We start from the raw sequence: 18,958 nt of genomic DNA, 5'->3' as shown, positions 1-18,958 counted from the left end.
TGAGGACCTTGTCCATCCTGTCTGTGGCCTGGGAGAACTTCGAGGCCAACCAGAGCTGGAGGGGCCTCATCCTGAGTCTGGCATAATGGATCACGTAAGTGCACGCCAACATGTGACCCAAGACACAAGTTGTAGGCAAACCCTGGCTGCTGTCACTGGGAACCTTGTGACCAAGTAGATGAGACCTTTCAGGGTCTCGAATCTGTTTGGCGGGAGAGAGGTCCTGGCCGACACTGTGTCCAGGAGTGCCGGGATAAACTCTATGCATTGGACTGGGACTAAGATGGACGTGGTGTTGTTTACCAACAGGCCCAAGGCAGTCCACATGGACAGGAGGAGAGCCATGTGATCCCTCACCTACGAGCAGGAGGTGCCCTTGACCAGCCAATCATCCAGATAGGGAAATATCTGTACCCCCTGCCGTCTGAGGTAAACACTCTGGGGGCAGTAGACAGATCAAATGGGAGGACCGTGAATTGGTAATGATTCTGTCCCACCACGAAACGGAGGAAGAGCCTGTGCCCCTCGAATATGTGTAGTGGTTCTCAAACTAGGGCCGTTGCTTGTTCAGGGGAAGACCCTGGCGGGCCGGGATGGTTTGTTAACCTGCCGTGTCTGCAGGTTCGGCTGATTGCGGCTCCCACTGCCTGCAGTTCATCGCTGCAGGCCGATGGGGGCTGCGGGAAGCGGCGTGGGGAGAGGGATGTGCTGGACGCAGCCCCCATTGAATGAACAAACAGTTCTGGGCACGAGCCGCAGCAAAGCTGGAGCAGAGCAGTTCCGATGCACCTTCACTGGCAGCAAGAAGGAACTGAGGATGTGGGGAGCGCGCAGCTCCCCTTATACCGCGCCAGGCAGGTGCCACTCCAGGGGTCGCGGGGGGCACTCCCCCCTACCGGTACTGCTAGGGGAAAAACTTCCGGCCTGGTGCACATGGTGAGCACGCACACCTATTGTGGAATACACATGAGCAATCACTCGAAGAAGAACAACAAATAACCCTAAGGGGGAATTTTGGGAAGGCATTATGGGACTCCCAGCACTCAAACGGATTGTAAGCTGAGTCCCCACTGCATTACCAGCTCAAGCTTCAGTGGCACTCAAGCTCCAACCCAATCCCCTTGACAAGCCTGCTACCTTGAACTTGAAGTGCTACTTAACTCCAGCTAGAGATTTCTGAATGTGGACAGGAGTCAGTTTAGGGGGAAAACTCAAGTTATATCTCAAGCTAACACTTAAGTGAAGATCACCTGTAAATGGCCCTGATCCTTGCAATTACAGACCGGTAAGTCTAACGTCAGTACCGGGCAAATTAGTTGAAACCATACTAAAGAATAAAATTGTCAGACACATAGAAGAACATAAATTGTTGTGCAAAAGTCAACATAGTTTCTGTAAAGGGAGATCGTGTCTTACTAGTCTATTAGAGTTCTTTGAGGGGCTCAACAAACATGTGGACAAAGGGGATCCAGTGGACATAGTGTACTTAGATTTCCAGAAAGCCTTTGACAAGGTCCCTCACCAATGGCTCTTATGGAAATTAAGTTGTCATGGGATAAGAGGGAAGATCCTTTCATGGATTGAGAACTGGTTAAAAGACAGGGAACAAAGGGTAGGAATAAACGGTAAATTTTCAGAATGGAGAGGGGTAACTAGTGGTGTTCCCTAAGGGTCAGTCCTAGGACCAATCCTATTCAACTTATTCATAAATGCTCTGGAGAAAGGGGTAAACAGTGAGGTCGCAAAGTTTGCAGATGATACTAAACTGCTCAAGATAGTTAAGACCAAAGCAGACTGTGAAGAACTTCAAAAAGATCTCACAAACCTAAGTGATTGGGCAACAAAATGGCAAATTAAATTTAATGTGGATAAATGTAAAGTAATGCATAATGGAAAAAATAAACTCAACTATACATACAATATGACGGGGGCTAATTTAACTACAACTAATCAGGAGAAAGATCTTGGAGTCATCGTGGATAGTTCTCTGAAGACGTCCACACAGTATGCAGTGGCAGTCAAAAAAGCAAATGGGATGTTAGGAATAATTAAAAAAGGGATAGAGAATAAGACGGAGAATATCTTATTGCCCTGATATAAATCCATGGTACACCTACATCTTGAATACTGCGTACAGATGTGGTCCCCTCATCTCAAAAAAGATACACTGCCATTAGAAAAGGTTCAGAAAAGGGCAACTAAAATGATTAGGGGTTTGGAACGGGTTCCATTATGAGGAGAGATTAAAGAGGCTAGGACTTTTCAGCTTGGAAAAGAGGAGACTAAGGTGGGCTATGATAGAGGTATATAAAATCATGAGCGGTGTGGAGAAAGTGAATAAGGAAAAGTTATTTTCTTGTTCCCATAATATAAGAACTAGGGGCCACCAAATGAAATTAATGGGTAGCAGGATTAAAATAAATAAAAGGAAATTCTTCTTCACTCAGTGCACAGTCAACCTGTGGAACTCCTTGCCTGAGAAAGTTGTGAAGGCTAGGACTATAACAGGGTTTAAAAGAGAACTGGATAAATTCATGGAGGTTAAGTCCATTAATGGCTATTAGCCAGGATGGGGAAGGAATGGTGTCCTTAGCCTCTGTTTGTCAGAGGGTGGAGATGGATGGCAGGAGAGAGATCACTTGATCATTACCTGTTAGGTTCACTCCTTCTAGGGGACCTGGCATTGGCCACTGGCGGTAGACAGGATACTGGGCTGGATGGACCTTTGGTCTGGCCCAGTATGGCCATTCTTATGTTCTTCTGCACTTTTATGCTTACCTTGCACAGAAGAATTTGCATGTTTAGTTTGGAAATATAGAGAAATAAAATTCAACTGTGTCTAACAGACAGTTGCACTCAATTCCTTCCTCACAAAGAGTGGTCAAATAAAAATAATATTTCAAGGGTATTACTCAAGCGAATATTGGCTATTTATGTAAGAGTTTGCGGGGCTGGGCCATGTGATTGTAAACTGGATAAGGGCTGGGAAAAGCGGGAACAGAGAGATGTCTGATATTGTGCCCTAAAAGTGACATGTCCTGACAATCCATCAGGAAATGTTAAACAGAAATGTTAAATATCCTTGCTAATTGTAACACCTGTGAAAGGAAACGAGAGTGGTTTAGAAAAATTTGGTGCACTTGGGCCTTTCACCTAGTGTCTAAAACTTTGTTCAAACACCTGAAAATAAGGACTAGACACTGGCTCAATGGCCTAAACAAATCCAGTGAATTAAACAAAGGAGTAAAGGAATTACACCTTATTGCATACTGTCAAATATAAGAGGACATCCTTCACCCAATTACAACGAATAGTGTGGTGTTCGTATTATATATACTTACTTACTGGAAGCCTTAAGGCTCAAGTGACACTTACTTTCCAGATTCTTTCTGAAGCATTTACACCTGCTGTTTTTATAGTTCTTGGGCCCTGATCAGTTGCAAGGAATGAATCCTTGACCACCAGTGGAAGACTGAACAGCTTCTGTCACAGACACTTGATCTGATCTTGCAAGCCTTACTTTTGTGAGTCATTTCATGAGTCATTTAGTGAGATGCTCAAGTCATTCTGTGGTTTGACTGAATTACTGAAACATACACAGTACATATACAGTCAAGGTTTCCATAAGGATTTTCTGTTCTATGCAGGATTTCTGGCCTGTCGGGAAATTACCTTATGTTCTATTGAGCTGTTGAAAAAGCACACTTAGCCTGTAGGGCAGTAACATTTTTAAGCAACCCTAACTTAATTTACATATAAACACATAAGTACATGCCACATATACATATACATACACATACCCTGTAATAATCAAAGAAACATGTCTATACTTAAACCATTTTTATCTCCTGCCAAATGACGAATAACACCCTTAGGTGATGAGTCAGTCAGGAATAACTGGAATATAAGTTTATGGATGTAACTTGAATTCTGAACAAAACTGCAGTTGTACTAAAAGTTTGGAACAATAGGTTGAAGTTTTCAACTAGGAAAACAAAATCTATTATTACTAGGTTCAGTAAAACTTCTCAGACAAATATAGGCTGCGATCAAGTGTGGTGCTGCATGTGAAATTAACCCTGGATTTCTTAATCAACATTATCATTACTGAAAGTGGTTACCACTGGGTGGCCTGGTGGTTTTGTTTCTATTCTTGGTGGATGAGTGTCAACATCACTAAATGTATCCATTGCCACTCATGTTGGCAGACTCTGCAGAGGCCAAGGACTTAATATTTATGAAGACTAAACTAATGTCTCGCCTTCGTTGGGCTCACTCTAGTTAGAGTAGAGGCACATTAGTAGAGTAATGGGGGAAGCTTGCACTGCTACTACCCATTACTTTATCTGTTCTGTGGCTTAACAGAGGACTTCACCATCCAGGGCTCTCACTTTTCACCAACATTTAGTTTACTGGGGATATCTTCCCCCATTACTTCCTCCTCTTCTTCCAAAGTAACAAATAATTCCTACAGCTTGTCTACACGGTGAAGTGGTGAACATCAGTGGGCTGTGAATTCTAATCCACACCAGCTGGCCTGTGTTGACTCTGCTAGTGTGCACTGAAAGTTCCTTAGCGCATGTTAATGTAGTTACGTTTGAGACAAGATTAAATTAACATACACTAGGAGCTTTTAGTGCGTGCCAGAAAGGTCTAAAAGGGCCAGTTAGTGAGTGACGTATTGGTGCATATGAGAATTCACTCCCCACTGATGTGCACAACTGCACAAGGTAGACAAGGCCCTATATTTATGAAAACATCAATCTTAGTGAAGTGGGACATGCTCATCTTGAGGAAGATTTACAAGGAATATTTAGCACCGAAAAACAAAGGGACAGTCTCTTTTCCCTCTCTTCCAAGAAATGTGTCTTGGTTGGAAGCTCAGCTAATTGAAATGAAGATGCCAATGGGACAATACTAAAATTACCTAAAAATTACACAAAGCAGGCGCGATAATTGGAAACTACCAAATCCAAAGGAAGATTAGTCAGTATGCTGCCAAGCTGGTGTCTAAAATACTGTACAGTACATTTTGCTGGAGCCTTTCAGAGATACACTATCCTTGGAAAACAGAGGTTCTTTAATGTTTAAGTAAGATAAGGGAAGACCCTTGCCATTTATCATTAAACTACCAGTCTATGGAATATGGTAGATGGATGATGGTTCCCAATTCTCTATTCGTCATATTGGACACAGGAATACCCTGAAGATTGCTTCACTAGTCACCTGAATAGGGGTTAAAAATGAAACAAACCAAAAAAATAAGTGTTTTCAACAGTCTGAATAAAAATCACCTTTCCTTTCTTAATTAACCAGATTTCACTTTCTTGATATATATAGTGTCATAATCCTACCACTTCTCTAGATGTCCAAAAATTCTTCCCGATAGAATACGGTAGGTAAGACTTGAAGTCATAATGTAAAATATGCAAAATTTAAAGAAAAACCTTAAAAAGTTTAAAGGCCTTCTTTATGCAATATAAAGTTACAAAAGGGACATTAAAACATGCTTTAAAATAATGCTGTTTACATTGCAGGTCACCTTTAAATTCAACAGCACACCTCCCATTGACTTTAGCGGTAGCAGGATCAGGACCCCTGAAGATAAACAATTTGCACATGTGCACCAGTTGAATCGGTGAAGATGAAATGAAAAATTTCAAATACATTAATTCCCACCCTCCGTTCACTCCCATAAGTCAGCAAACATCTATTACTGCAAGAAACATGACTGGCAGGTAAACAGATATCTTGTTAATGGAGAGCTGACAAGACTTTTAATATGAGACTGACACTGAAGCAAAGTCACTGGCTCGAAGCTCCTAGTTCTTTCCCCACAGTGTTTGTTATCCAGGAAATTCAATTCAGAATTGAATTTATCTGTCTTAGGCATTTAAATTGAAATCAAGAAGGCTGTCAACTGATGCCAAAGGAGGGGGAGGGAGAGAATCATTTTCATCAGTACATGTTAATTAAAACTTTATTCCTGCCTCTCCTCCTCTGATAATTGTTATCTTTGCTACTGTGATGTTTTTGCAGAAACACACCTTAGTGTTTGTAGCAGAATGCTGAACATTTGAGCAAGTGCAGAACTGCTGTGATGTTTCTTACTGAACACCGCTGCACGTTGCCTAAGTCTGAAATGGAATTACACTGTCCGGTGGTCACTGGCATTAAGCACCATTGGGAAGTAGTATGATTAACATGCTAAAGCTTAAAGGGTGGTTACACTCTCTATTTCCCTCACCCGCACCTTGTAATAGAGTGAGGTTAGGGCTGATCATTGCCCCATATGGCATAATTTTAAGGATAATATCAATGTGTGTGAAAGAAGGTGGGGGAGATTAAAACAGGGACCCAAAACAGCATAAGCCTTGCCTCCAACTATGTAGTCTGAGAGGAAGCCCTAAGGTTTTCTAATAGCAGAGGCAGAGGCTTGGCAGGAGCTGACAGCCACCAGCCAGGAGGCTGGGAGGGGAAGAAGCATCAGGGATCCACCCTGCAGTAGAGGAGGCAGGCAGGACAAACTCCACCCCCAAGTACTCCTCAGGGAAAGAGAGGAAGCGGCCCCTTAGAGAAAGTAGGAAGGAGGCCATGGACCCCCTATGCCTGGTAAGCACACGGACTATATCCGAGGAGCACAGATCCCCCCAAGGGGATAGGGAGGAATGATATGGTGGTGGTGGCACAGAGCCACGGTCACACTTTCCTTTCCCTACTAGCCCACACATCAGGTTGACTGCACATTGGGGGAGAAGCCTGCACAATCCACATGGATGATGCAGCTTCCACTCACCCCCAGCCTGCTGGAGAGTGAAAAGCGGGATTTTGCCTCCTGGGACACCCTGCAGACAAATAATCCATTTTTTTAAGCATGCAATCTGGCCCTTCGGCACAGCAGGGCACTCACACTAAAACCTCACCACTCCGTGCTCCCTATAGTACAACTGGCTGCACATTTATTTTCCTTAGAGGAACTAGTACAAAATGCAAAGCTGGGGTAGAGACTGACCTCTTGCTTCTGTATTTAAAACATCTGTCTCTTCTCAGAAGTAAAGCAACTGATGAGGGGGTCACTTTCTGACTAACACTCTGTTAACAATGTTACCAGTAACTTTAACAAGCAAACCTTTTCTGAATTAATTTTAAACAAACTCCTGGGGTGTCATTTCCAAGCTTACCTCATTCATACCCAACATCACCTTGATTCAGCTGCAGAAATAAATCTAAACTCACAGCTAAGGAGCTATCCACACCACTGGCCTGTTTTGGAATAGTTGAGACTTGCAGGCTTGTATTTTAAACATTCAACTATGAAACAATTAGGAACCCCGTAGGAGAGCCCACACACTCCCAAGTCAGCCATTCATGGAATCGAAATTTCAGGGACACTCAAAGTGTCACTGACTGCCTTACAAATTTCACAAACTGCCTGCACTTTGTTCAAAGCTAATGATTCAAAGATAAGATCAGTTCATTCATTTGAATAAAATATAAACTGACAGACAGTTAAAATGGATCTTCCAAGATAGTCTACAATCTGGTTAAATGCTGCTTTCCCTACTCGCTGGGGCCTCTCCTGACATGAAAGTCCCACTGAAGTCAATGGGAGTTTTGCATAGATATCACAACCCTCTCAGCAGCAATAGCTGCATTGGACCCAATTAGAATCAAGGCCTGTTTGTGCTAGGTGCTGTATAAACACAGAAAGACGGGGACCCTATCCTGAAGAGCTTACAACCTCTTTGAAAACGAGATATTTTGAAAGGGGTGTGTGTGGGGGGGAGGGGGGTAACAAACGAACGGAAGGAAGATTAAGTGTAACGATGATAAGAATACATAGTCACACAGACCTGCTAGGTGCACATCTCGAACGTTCTGAGTTGTTTGTTTGTGGTAGCACCTACAGTGTGTTAGGCATTTTCCAGGTGTGTAAAAGGAGACAGTCCCTGTCCCAAGAAGCTTGCAGCCTAAAGACAGACTGTCTACCTGTCTGAGGACAGAGAATAACAAAAGGGCTTTTCTGTACAGATCAGTAAGATACACTATAGGCAGCACAGCATTAGCGAGTTTTAAGAGGGAGTTAAGAGTGGAAACGCTTGGGCCTTGTGAGTGAATTCAGGGAGCTTAAAACATGCAAATAGGTAGTGCATTACAAGGCACAGAAGTGATGGTCCAGGAGACGGACAAATGGATGGACCACAGTGAAGTAGATGGGGTGAGGGGGAACGACGACAAATGGGGTTGGAAGGGGAATGAAGCTCAACAAGAGCAGGGTAGGGTGGGGCAGATTTATATTGAGCCATTTAAATTTTTTAAATTATAAAATATAGATCCATTAATAAAATAGACAGCACGAGTTCCCAATGGCCATCTATTCATTTATTATCAGTTGCAAGTTTCCCATAAACATCCTGGTAGAATTCAGAAGAGGAGGGGTTTGAAAGAGGACAGGGTAGAAGCTACACACCTAGCTCGGGGAAGGAGCTCCATGTGCAAGGACCAGCACTGAAGAAAGTGCAAAGAGGTGCGTGGGAGAAGCAGACAATATAGAGCTGCTATTGTTGACAGAGCAGACAGGGAAGGGGCAACTCAGCAAGTTCCAAGAGCAAATAAATAGGCAGGGGCAAAGTTGTGAAGGGCGTTAAAGAAGAGGACAAGACACTGGAGTCTGATACAGTGAAGGGGGAGCCTGTCAACGGATTCATCGAGGTGGGTGACATGGTCCAAATGACGGGCAAAGAAGATAGTATCTAAGTACTGTAGCTGTGTTTTGGCCTTGAGCTGGGAGGTGATGTGTGTGTTTGAGAAGCCAGAGAGCAGAAGGCTACAGTGGTCAAGATGGTAGTTGATGAGGTGCTGGATGAGAGCTTGTGCTGTGTGACTGGAGAAAAGGCGGGATTTTTGGAAATGGTGCAAGGCTGAAAAATGAACACTGTCCTGTGAACAATATGGAGTTATCTCCCCCTCCAAACCTGCTTGTGTGGGTAATTTAAATGAAGCCATACGTTTTAGGCATTCCGTTATTCAAACATGTCTGAGTTATATCAAGTTTAGACATAACATCCCATTTATCTTGGCATAACACAAATCCCTAAATTATCAGCCTTAGCAAACTCCTCAAAGGGACTTTTTATCTTCAAACCTTGTTAAAACATAAGCCTGCCAAGGAATTGCCTTACAAATAAATATCACTAGAAGCAAAGACCTAACCATCCCCTCTGTTACACCAGGGTGCCTCAAGGGCGGGGCCAGGAGAAGACAAGGCCATGGCTCTATCTTGCCAGCAGCCAGTCCTACCCAGCCAGCAGGACTGGCTGCTGAGGAGCATGCTGCAGCACCCTTGAGAGATGGTGCAAGGTATGCACTCCCCTGAGGGGCACTTTAGGAGCCTGAACTACCGTTTACATTATTTGTTAAGTACTACACATGTGACTCACTTTGAGACCTGAGTGCGAGTTCCCCTCCCCAACCCCAGTGCTAGAGATTTCCCAAATAAACTGCTGAAGATACCAAAGCTTGATTTACCACAGTAAGATGGCATCAGTCTTTTATATTAAAAAGCAGACGTATGCGTACCTCTCAAAAGAGTCGTTACCACATTGAATGCATGGTTCATCACTGCATTTTATGTAAGTTCAAACCCCCTGAAGTGAACGAAGCTACGCTGGCATAAAACAGGAGTAACAGAGTGGTGAATCAGGCCCTGTGTTTTGATGTCTAGTGTCTCCAATAGGCTTATAAATCATGAACAATAACTGTGGCAGTGAATTTCCATGCCTGGAATCAGTGGAAAGAAAGGGAGTGATTATTCAGAGTCCCTACAACAAAAATACAGCATTAGGTGATTAAAAGTAATATCATACCTTTAAATCATTAGTATGAGACAGAGAAGATGTCTACTGTTAACTACCTCACTGGGTTGTTTACAGAAGATGAGAAGGGACTATTAGCTGAAAGGTGAAATTAAGAGTGAAATAATTTTTGATTCCTTCTACCCTTGCCCATAAAAACCTCAACAATCCTTCCTCACTGCACCACTTTATTACATTAGACTGTTGAGCTATATTGTTCACCTAAGTCCTTATTGTATTCAGAACTTGTTAAAAGAACCATGGCATTTATTGCATTCTTCAGTGCTTGATTTTACTCTTAAAGTTTCACTCCTTTTTTCCAGGCCATCCCTTTCTATAAATGCGGGGGCCAATGCTAACCTCTCTTTATGAAAACATATTTTTAGATTCACTGTGCTAGCTTAGCGCTCTTCCGCCCGCTGGCCCTCTCATTTCACTTCTTGCTTGCAGACAAAAGCCCTCCTCAGGTCAACTCCTGTATCATTCACAGGGGGCAGGGCCAGCCTGAAGAGATTGCAACTTCTTTTAATGTCAACAGCCCTGAGATGACCAGGGAAGTGGGGAAAGGCCCAACTTTGGCTCCTTGCCCATCCCAAAAACTAAGCTGGTGCATTTTTAACAATAGAATAGGAGGGAGGGGGAATAACTACCCTCTAGGGAACAGCATCAGAGAAACATGGAAGGAACACCTGTATGTCCCCTTCTCCTCAAAGAGCTGGAGCAGTCTGGGAGATAGAAGGGGAAAGGCCCATATGCCCACTGGAAGGCTCAGAACCGAGCATCTGTGACCCCCCAAGAATCTCCTCCAAAGAAAATGGCAAAGCAGGGAGAATATTTCAGGGAAGCCCAGCAGGCCAGTTTCTTACCCTCATCCCAAGTGTTGAGCTCCCTGCGCTCTCCTCCTGGCATGGCAGAACTGACAGAGGACCCTCTGTCCTCCCTTGCCAGTGAGCCTTGATCTGCAGTTGGGAAGAAGAGGGCAGCACACAGGCCCTAAGAGTCCCCTCACACTGAGAACCACTCTCACAGTGGGGATTCATCCACCCCAGCTCAGAGGGAGGGGTACCACAGTCAGAGGCAGACAAATAAGCAAATGCTTTAAAACAGTAAAATACCCTTGACTATGCTAGCAGAATAACTTATACTATCCCTTTAATAAACAGAAACAAACTCTGAAAATGAGGCAAAGGTTTATTTTTAACCACTGCATAGGATCACTTTTCCTTTTAGAGAATACGCTGGAGCTGTTTCAACTCCTTATCTTTTTGGCAGCACTTTAGAATTTTAAACTAGTAGCCATACTGTGCAATCCAACCTTCCGCTGATGTATGTTCCTTTCCCCGTGCTTGCTGGCCCATGAAGAGAAATGGCTCACCAGGAAATATGTTAAGGGTTTCTTTATCATTTCAGTAAATAATTCCCTTTATATTAAAGCTACTTTCTTGGGGGGGGGAGAGCCAAGAACATGCAAAAACAGTGTTTTACAGATTACAGGAAAGACTTTCGTTGTATCCAGGGTCACATACATAAAAGTTACACTTCTGTTTCTCTGTTGTACAGTGAATATAAAGGCACATAATCCAGGAATAAATGCACAACTGGATATGATTTTATTTTCTCCATAAAATATCCTTAGGCAAGAAGACACTACCTATGAATCTGATGAAAATCCTAATACTCTCATTTAAAGTCGCACACAAATTGTGGTGAAAGGATGCAGCACTGGGAAAAAGAACTTGTTGATTATATTAATCCTTCATCTTCTATTTATCTTCTTACATTAGTATCCTCTTTCCTTTCTAACACAGCCAACAGTATGTATCTACTTCTTTATTTAATCCTTCATAATGCTATCATGTCAGACTAAAAAGCACCAGTTTTGAATAACCATACAATTTATTTAATTCCATTACAGATACAGGAGCTCTGAAACTTGTGTCTAAACTATGACCCAATATTTAATCTCAAAGCCTTCTTTTGTTCTTTACAGAAATGGCTTGTGTTCCTAGATCCCTGACATAATCAAACAGCAACTTACATTTCCCATAAGCTACCCACAGAGCACATGAGCATCCTTGCACCCCTTAATTAGTTTGTTGAGTGTATGGAATAGCCTTTTTTCCATTAAATCTAATCTCTTATATCTTTGTACATGGCAAATGAAAAATTTTTAGTAGGATCAGCCCTGATTACTCAAAAAATACCATATCATAGCTTAACTTTCCAATTCTCTGTATACAGTATGTTGTTTCTTTTACATGAATTTTCATGGGAGAATGCCCCAAAATAGAAATACATGGCTTGCAGTGCTGCCTGCTTTTTCAGTACTTAGCTACTGTAATGAATATTAATATCAGAATCTGGTAAAAAATATCAAAAGGCAATAGCAGATGCTGTCAGAGGGCCCGCAAAAGGAAAGTCTACCGGTGAGGAAGCTGTGGCAGCACAAAACAGTCACAGTCTTCCCTCCACCTTGAGTCTGAGCAACCCCAAAACTGAGTGGTCTTGACCATGCAAAGGGCATGGACAGAGTGGTTGGGGAATGTGGTGATTCAATGCATCCCCTCAGCAACCATTAGGGAGTTTAGTAGAACTGAAAACTAAAAAAGCCCAAAATAACTGAACATTTTCAATTTTATTCTTCCTCAAAGGACCCAAGCCTGCGCCCCCTACTATGACTAGATTCTAGAAGAACCCAGGGGAATTTTGCTTCAGTCAGGTGAGCAGGACTAGTGCCAGGGTTATTTAAAAATGAAAAGAAAAACAGAAATCCCAGGGCAACTACATACGCTGGGCCAGATCCTCAGGTGGTCTAAATTGGTGTTACTCCACTAAAATTAATGAAACTGTGCTGAGGACACACTAACTGGCCCATTGTCTTTACTACTTTACACACAGTGCCCCTGAAGTGTTCTACCTTACCTTGTTGTAGTACTGCACCTGAACAGAGTGCCATTGTCCATCACTGACCCCTCCTGGAACAAACGGTGCAACTGTTGTAGTGGTCTCCCCTGAAATGTTAGTTGGAACATGAGGAGAGAAAAAAAAAATAGTCACCATCACTGTTACTTTGATTTAGTGACCTGCTCAGCATTGTACAAAACACGAACAGAAAGACAGTCCTGCCCGAAAGACAACAGTTTACCAGCCACCCATGAGATCCAGGCCTAATACAGTACTGTATATACTGATGGTAATTTAACAAGCAAGAATTTTGAGTGTGAGTCTGTGAGTTGCTGAGTACTCTCAGTTTTACTTGAGTCTGTTTTGGGGGCACACACGTAAAAGTGACTTCTGTAACACCGACGTCAGTGAAACATGTTTCTTTTTGCTTCTGCAGAACATAAAAGGAGATGTTCAGGACAAACAGAACTATTGAAAAAGTTGTCAAATGAGAACACATTGACATACGTTTTGCTGCTTTTTCTATCATTAACAAAAGTCTGATTTCTGGTTTGAAGAGTATCTTGCTGGCTAAAAGCATATCAATGAAATCTACTTCTAACCAAGGCTGAGAAGCTGGAATCTGACAGATCTACTGGAAGGAGTGTTACAGAAATGAAATACTTTTCTCAGAAGAATTTTTAATTTCTAACCTTGTGGTTAACCAATACAGTTTGCATCCAATCATTGTTTAAAATCAGGGTTGCTTTGTATATTATATTTGTAAGAGTAGAGGGTGTTAAGTCAGGTATGCAAACCAGAACTACTAGCATGGTGATTATTCATTGCTGCTGTGAAGTAATGACAAAACAAACATTTGCAGCAAAAGTACATAAGGGCCTGGCAAAGTGCTTTGGATTCCCCCCCACCCGACCCCTTTTTTAAACACTTGGACAAAAGTTCCTGTTACAGAGGAAGAAGAGAAGAAAGAACATTAGACAAACTACCTATATAATAAGTCACAGAAAAAACAACTCCCCTCCCACAAGCTAACAAAGCTGATAGTTTCACATATTGAACATAAAGCGTGCATTCTCCTCTACATTCATAAGTAACCTTTCACTATTCTCTTCTGTGTCTATGACTATCCCTTAAATACACCTTGATTATTCAAACAGTACAGACTACAGTTTAGTATCTGGTCTACATTTACCTTGAAAGGGGCCTCAGTCATTGATAAGCACAATGAAAAATTACGCTAGAAGTTCATAAGCAAGCTTTTGTGAAGAAAGACACATTGATCCCTAATTATTTTGTCTTGATCTCTGCTAAAAAAAAAAAAAGAAAAAAAGGTGGGACATGTTACTCCATAGGCAAAAGTGACTGCCAACATGTCCAAAACTTGCACCTTCATGTTAATTTTTACTCATAGATACAAAACAAACCATTCTCCTTCCAAAGAGAACAGCATCTCTAAATATATTGGGCCAAATTCTGCTCTCATTTGCACTGGTGCAAATCCAAATGAAACTTCATTGATTTAAATGGATTCCTCGAATATACACCAGCTGAATTTAGCCTATTCTCATTCATCTTCAGGCTGTCTTCCTAACAATCTGGTTCTTGTTTAGGCAAGCAAAGGACAGGCAATACAGAATAAAACAAAACTCTCAAAACAGGAACACATTATTTCATAACACTTATCCATTAAAAAGTCTATCTAAAAACATGCTTTTGAGCTCTGTAGGTAATAATGCAGAAATAAAACTAAAGGAATTAAACACAAAGTGCCAATGTCTGCTCACAAGTACATTGGTGTAAATCAATGGAGTAAATATAAATGGATTTACAGTGGTGCATTTGCGAGCACCCACACTCCAGGGGAAGTTAGGCTTCTAATTCTCTTGGTCTTACATTTTGTAAAACTGTATTTTAAATAAAACCTAAATTGCAGCCAGATGGGACCCAATAACATCCCTTTTAAAGTAGAAAAAATTAAAATAAGAGGATTATTTCATTTTAAAAATGCATATGTTATTATATGTGCACATATATGTATAAATATACACACAAATATGCTAAAGGAGCACTCAAGGAAGACAAGGCTGTCGCAGAGAAGCTGAATGAATTCTATGCATCAGTCTTCACTGCAGAAGATGTGAGGAAGATTGCCACACCTGAGCATTTTTTTTAGGTACAAATCTGAGGAGGCTGAGGTGGCAATAGGAGAGGTTTCGGAACAAACTGATAAATTAAACAATAATGAGTCACCAGGACCAGACGGTATTCACACAAGAATTCTGAAGGAACTCAAATAAGAAATTGCAGAACTACTAAACAGTGGTATGTAACCTATTGCTTAAGTCAGCCTCTGTTCCAGATGACTGGAGGACAGATAACATAACACTGATTTTTTAAAAAAGTTCCAGAGGCAATCATGGCAATTACAGACTAACAAGCCTAACTTCAGTACCAAGAAAACTGACTGAAACTGTAGCAAAGAACAGAATTATCAGACACGTAGCTGAACTTGATATGTTAGGAAAGAAGCAACCTGGCTTTTGTAAAGGGAAATCATGCCTCACCAATCTATTAAAATTCTTTGAGGGGGTCAATAAGCATGTGGACAAGGGTGATCCAATGGATATAGTGTACTTGGACTTTCAAAAAAGCCCTTAATAGATCCCACACCAAAGGCTTTTAAGGACAGTAAGCTGTCATGAGTTAAGAGAGAAGGTCCTCTCACGGATCAGTAACTGGTTAAAAAATAGGAAAAAGGGTAGGAATAAATTGTTATTTTTCACAATAGAGAGAGGAAAATAGAAAATCCCCCAAGGATCTGTACTAAGACCTGTGTTGTTCAACATATTCATAAATGATCTGGAAAAAAGGGTGAACAGTGAGGTGCCAAAATTTGCAGACAATACAAAATTATTCAAGATAGTTAAGTGCGAAGCTGAGTGCGAAGAGTTACAAAAGGATCTCAAAAAACTGGGTGACGGGGCAACAAAATGGCAGATGAAATTCAGGATTGATACGTGCAAAGTAATGCACATTGGAAAACATAATCCCAGCTATACATACAACATGTTGGGGTCTAGATTAGCTGCTACTAGTCACGAAAGAGATCTTGGAGTCATCATGGATAGTTCTCTGAAAACATCTGTTCAATGTGTAGTGGCAGTTTAAAAAGCTAACAGAATGTTAGGAACCACTGGAAAAAGGATAGCTAGTAAGACAGACAATATAATGCCACTATATAAATCCATGGTACACTCACACCTTGAATACCCTGTGTGCAGTTCTGGGTGCCCCATCTCACAAAAGATACACTGTATTAGAATTGGAAAAGGTACAGAGAAGGGCAACAAAAATGATCAGGATTATGAAACAGCTTCCATATAAGAAGAATTAAAAGATTGGGACTCTTCAGTTTAGAAAAGAGATGACTAAGGAGAAATATGACGGAAATCATGAATGGTGTGAAGAAAGTGAATAAGAAAGTGTTATTTTCCCCTTCATACAACACACAAACCAAGGGTCACCAGTGCTTAATTTGTGCTAGGGCTGAGCCCTGACACCTCTAGGCTTGGCAGTTCGTTGCCCTGGCACCTCTGGGCTTGCCACATCAGTTATGAAAGTAAAAAAAATTTCTTGAGCCCAGGCACCTCTTTCATTGCAAATTAAGCACTGGGGGGGAAGGGTGGTCACCCAATGAAATTAATAGGCAGCAGCTTTAAAACAAACAAAAGGAACTACTTCACACAATGCATAGTCAACCTGTGGAACTCATTGCCAGGGGATGTTGTGAAGGCCAAAAGTATAAATGGGCTCAAAAAGAATTAGATACGTTGATGAAGGATAGGGCCATCAGTAGCTATTAGCCAAGATGGTCAGGAACAGAACCCCCTATTCTGGGTGTCCCTAAATTTCTGACTGCCAGAAGCTGGGACTGGACAACAGGGGATGGATCACTCAATAATTACTCTCTTCTATTCATTCCATGTGAAGCATCTGACACTGGCCACTGTCGGAAGTCAAGATACTGGGCTAGACTGACCACTGGTCTGATCCATACTATATAGCTGGCCCCTTACTATATAGCTTCAGGCCAAAATAAGTTAAACAAGACAAATAACCTTCTCTTGTATTGTGGTTGTTCCTACTTTCAATACCTCTCTTTTCTTCCTCTCAATAAAGAAAGTGTTTAAGGCACTGTCAAATAACTGATGCTATCCAGAGAAAAATCATCATCTAGCCATTTTGTCAATCATTGGTTATCTGTCCTGTCGCATTTAGCAAACCAAGAAGTAATTCCTTTCAGCCAAATGTGTTAAATCTACAGGTATTCATGGACTGGTACAGATATGTGAGATTTTCATTAGAATTTGAGACAAAACCCACTGAAGCCAATGAAAAGACTCCCAATGTCCTCAGTGGGCTTTTGTTCAAGCCCTAAGCTACATATTGACAATTTCACATCTCATTTTTATTGTGGTAATGAATGGTTAGTTCGGTTCTTTTAGTTCCTCAGCTGCTTACTACCTGTTGCCATTTGGAGGTGCAATATATATATATGCTTCAGGGAACTTTACTGACAATAATGTTTATTGACAACAGAATACAGAGTGATAATTTTTTTTCTTCTATCTCACTTTTAATTTTTTCCTTTCTCTGAGAAATAATTTTTGGATAACATGTATACAGTACATTTCCTTGGTGGTGCATTAGAACATCAATAACAGTCTTTAATCACATAAAATAATGATAACACTAATTAAAAAACAAACCAAAAAACCCCCACACACATTGGTGAGGGGGCCAACTTTCAACCTAGAGATAATCTTTTACTCCAGAGTTATAAATGCCCTATGGGCTTTATAACTGGTATGCTGACAAGCCCTTATCTACACAGTGGTTGCCACCGTTATAATATGAAGACTGCCACAAGCTGAAATATTTTACTAATCTCGTCACACATTATGTCATGAGAGTTACTGACTATGCAGGATCTGCAGCTTAACGCTCCATCTAATTAAAAGGATTACGAGTAGTAATAATTAACTATAGCAGATGAGCACCTATGAATATGAAAGAACAATGACTCATCTTTAAATGTTTGAATGCTATGGGAGTTTATAGTGAACAGTTGCCTACCAAAAAGCACCTCTTCCAAAATATCAGTCTTCACTTTACAAGAACCAAGCAGGTACTTGATGTGTAGTAACACTGGCAGTTCTCTTCTCAAGCTCATAGCTCTCTTTAATCTTCCCCTCTACTTAGAAATGCTGAATTATTGATACTGCCCAACAAATACAAAGATTGTGCACTCTCTTTTCCGGCCTTATGTCCAAGGAGTGAGAGATTGATCTGATATCTAAAGCCCTCTGTTCCTCTAGGGCCCAATTCTATTCCCATTGAAACCAAGAGGAGTTTTTCAATGGACTTCAGTGGGATTTGGATCATGCCCTCGGTGTGTTGTTCAGTAGTTAAAATGGTTTGATAAATGCCCTGTGTTTTAACAGTTGATGATGGAAGAGCTGCTGAAAGCCAAACCACAAAAATAAAAAAATAAAGAATACAAGAAAAGAAAGTAAAAAGATCTGGGTAAATGAACTATTATACAATACAATAGTGCAATGTTAATCATTTGTACAGAAGAGCAATAAGTCGGTAAAGTTTTAAACTCAATTAAAATCTTTAATTTGGGATCTATGAATCAATCTAAGAAACCACATAAAATCTTTAATTAATGAGGTTCATTTCAAAATGCAGTGAGATGTTCTCTTCACCATAAAGTTATTGCTAGTATTTACATATAAAAGTATCAAACTAAATGGGCAAGGAACACCTTACCTGCAGAGAACGTTAGTTGGATCTGTTCTTCAATGATCTCAAGAGCAATAAAGTCATGCTTCTCATTAAAACGTCCATTGTAGAGGAGTAGAGCATTCCTTTCTCTGGTTGCAAACCTGTAACATGCAGACACAAATTTCATATTTAATGATCTACAAAGTGAAGAACATACAATCCAGCCACTCTGAAAATAGACGACATAAAAACTACCAGTCACCATGATCTCAGGACAGAATGCAGCACTGTAACTGCATAATGCATCTATCTTAAAATTAATTCTCATTACCCCTTTCGTCAGCAAATAATAAAATTAAGATAATTAGCAATACATATTATTTTGAACTCTACAGGAGTTGGCAAGACAG

The 18,958-nt window shown here is 41.1% G+C and overlaps 1 protein-coding gene across 1 annotated transcript in view; it reads right to left on the bottom strand.

Annotated features, from left to right (window-relative positions):
* Positions 1-18,958, bottom strand: part of CELSR1 (cadherin EGF LAG seven-pass G-type receptor 1) — a 267,623-nt gene that overhangs the window by 89,122 nt on the left and 159,543 nt on the right. Inside the window, exons 4-5 of the mRNA XM_077807853.1 lie at positions 18,594-18,709; positions 12,777-12,865 (exon numbers count right to left, since the gene is read on the bottom strand). Coding sequence (XP_077663979.1) covers positions 12,777-12,865; positions 18,594-18,709 — 205 coding nt within the window. The remainder of the gene's footprint in view (positions 1-12,776; positions 12,866-18,593; positions 18,710-18,958) is intronic.

The sequence above is a fragment of the Eretmochelys imbricata genome, chromosome 1 (genome assembly GCF_965152235.1).
Source record: "Eretmochelys imbricata isolate rEreImb1 chromosome 1, rEreImb1.hap1, whole genome shotgun sequence".
NCBI classification, from domain to species: Eukaryota; Metazoa; Chordata; order Testudines; family Cheloniidae; genus Eretmochelys; species Eretmochelys imbricata.
Note: the sequence above shows the minus strand (reverse complement) of the source record. Positions and strands in the feature narration are given on the sequence as shown.